Source organism: Sinocyclocheilus rhinocerous, unplaced genomic scaffold (genome assembly GCF_001515625.1).
Source record: "Sinocyclocheilus rhinocerous isolate Xijiao unplaced genomic scaffold, SAMN03320098_v1.1 scaffold2302, whole genome shotgun sequence".
NCBI lineage: Eukaryota > Metazoa > Chordata > Actinopteri > Cypriniformes > Cyprinidae > Sinocyclocheilus > Sinocyclocheilus rhinocerous.
In genome coordinates, this window is record NW_015633527.1 from 409885 (window position 1) to 412101 (window position 2217).

The 2217-nt window shown below is 30.9% G+C and overlaps 1 protein-coding gene across 1 annotated transcript in view; it reads left to right on the plus strand.

Annotated features, from left to right (window-relative positions):
• The first annotated feature begins 328 nt into the window (after positions 1 to 328).
• The window catches only part of LOC107744198 (receptor-transporting protein 3-like), a 4869-nt gene continuing 2980 nt past the window's right edge, over positions 329 to 2217 (plus strand). The window contains exon 1 of the mRNA XM_016557721.1: positions 329 to 496. Coding sequence (XP_016413207.1) covers positions 354 to 496 — 143 coding nt within the window. The 5' untranslated portion in view covers positions 329 to 353. The remainder of the gene's footprint in view (positions 497 to 2217) is intronic.

The window sequence follows — 2217 nt, forward strand, 5'->3', positions numbered from 1 at the left end:
TTCAGTAAGACAAAAAAAAAATTATTGTTAGCAGCTTTATGTGTTAATGAAATGCATATTATAAAAGTTTGGTAGTTGGATTAGACATCAGGAAATCCAGGAGGTTCTCCATGCATATACAGTAAAATAATCAATACCATTCAAACATTATTACTGCTCATAAGTAACTTATTCTTACGTATTCACTGTCTCTTTGACTTGCAAAAGCAGTGTTCACTCTTGTGTTGTAGAAAACAGATACCTACTCATAACTTTCAGTTTCGTTTTTAGTGAATTGAGAGCTTAGCTGTATATATAGTGGATAATAAGAGAGCAGAGCATCCTTCCTGCGAGATCTCTGTGAGGAAACAGACATGATATCGCTGTGGAACAGTTCTTTACAGGAGAAAATAAGCGAGCTTCATGACGACACTTGGAACATTGTACTTGATGAGACGATTGTGGAAAACAGTCCAGCTCGGGATTGGCACCAGTACATTTCTGGCTCCTTTGCACAGTAAGAGCACAACTTTACCACAGTAAAAGATAGCAAACATTTCTTTGGTATTTAGACTATTAAGACTAATAATGCATGCACAAATGTGTCTTGTGCTTTATTGTTTATTTAGTGCAGAATCTGGTTTAAAAAGCTTTGTAGTTTGAAGTTGTATAGGTCTTGCAGACAGAGAGAACAGATAGATTTGATTGGTTTGAGTTTGACAGAGTGGGCAGGACTAAACATTTTACAGTTGAATAGAATACATTTTAGATGAATGCTCTGACATGCTTATTGCAACTTTTCACTTATTTTAACCCTAAAAAGGGCAAGACCATAAAGAGAAATCAGAAAATTTATTTATTGCTATTTTCCATCTTCTTAAGACTCAAATAATACAATTTCATGATTTTTTTTTATTTTTTTAAATACATCACTTTTAGTTTTTAATTTTAATATTTGCATCCCCCAGGATACTTCGCCCCTTTGGGGGGTATAAATTAACTGAAAAAAAAAGAATGCAAAGTTTTGATCATATTGATAATTTATAGGCCCAAGAAATTTGCATATTAAATATTGATAGAGTAGACTACTATATTCATAAATAGGCATTATACTTAGTGTTCAACAGACTTTTACAAAGAATGTTTAATTTAAGTAATGAGAGAATAAAAGTTTTTAAATATGTTGCTAAAATGTTTTTGCCAAACAAGCATTCTTTTTTTTTTTTCAGTTAATTTATACTCCCAAAGGGGTGATGCAATCATTTACAGATTATGAAATTTTATTTTTTTAAATACATCACTTTTATTTTTTAATTTTAATATTTGCATCCCCCAGGATACTTCGCCCCTTTGGGGGGTATAAATTAACTGAAAAAAAAAAGAATGCAAAGTTTTGATCATATTGATAATTTATAGGCCCAAGAAATTTGCATATTAAATATTGATAGAGTAGACTACTATATTCATAAATAGGCATTATACTTAGTGTTCAACAGACTTTTACAAAGAATGTTTAATTTAAGTAATGAGAGAATAAAAGTTTTTAAATATGTTGCTAAAATGTTTTTGCCAAACAAGCATTCTTTTTTTTTTTTCAGTTAATTTATACTCCCAAAGGGGTGATGCAATCATTTACAGATTATGAAAAATGTAAAAATTTAATTCATAAAATTTCAACATAAACGTAATAAGCTAACGCTTAACAACAACTATTTAAACATCTAAGTCCCCTCCAAATATTGAAAATATGTGAAATATATCAACATTTATCTGAAGGTCAGCAGATTGCCCACTACAGGTGGTCATGTTGTTTTTAAATGCTGCCTGTGAGCTCAACAAAGAATGTATGAACAAAGTGACCAGATCTAAATATTCACAACAAACACCCTTTCAACAATAAACCAAGAAATGGGACCTATACACTTTCCCTGCCTCTCCCCACAGCATCTCAAATGCTTGTATCCCCACACGATACGTCACCCTTTTTAGAGTTAATATTCATAAGAAACTGCTTGACAACATAAAGTAAGGAGTGACTTGATGGTCTATAAGAAAAAATGTTGAGATTTGTAAAAACAACTCGGTAACACTTTACTACAGTAACTAACAATGAGCCGTACATTAGTTACAGTATTTATATATTTCTTTGTTAATGTTAGTTAATAAAAATACCACTGTTCATGTAAACTCATTTGCATTAACAAATACAACTTTTGGTTTTATGTATTAGTAAATGTT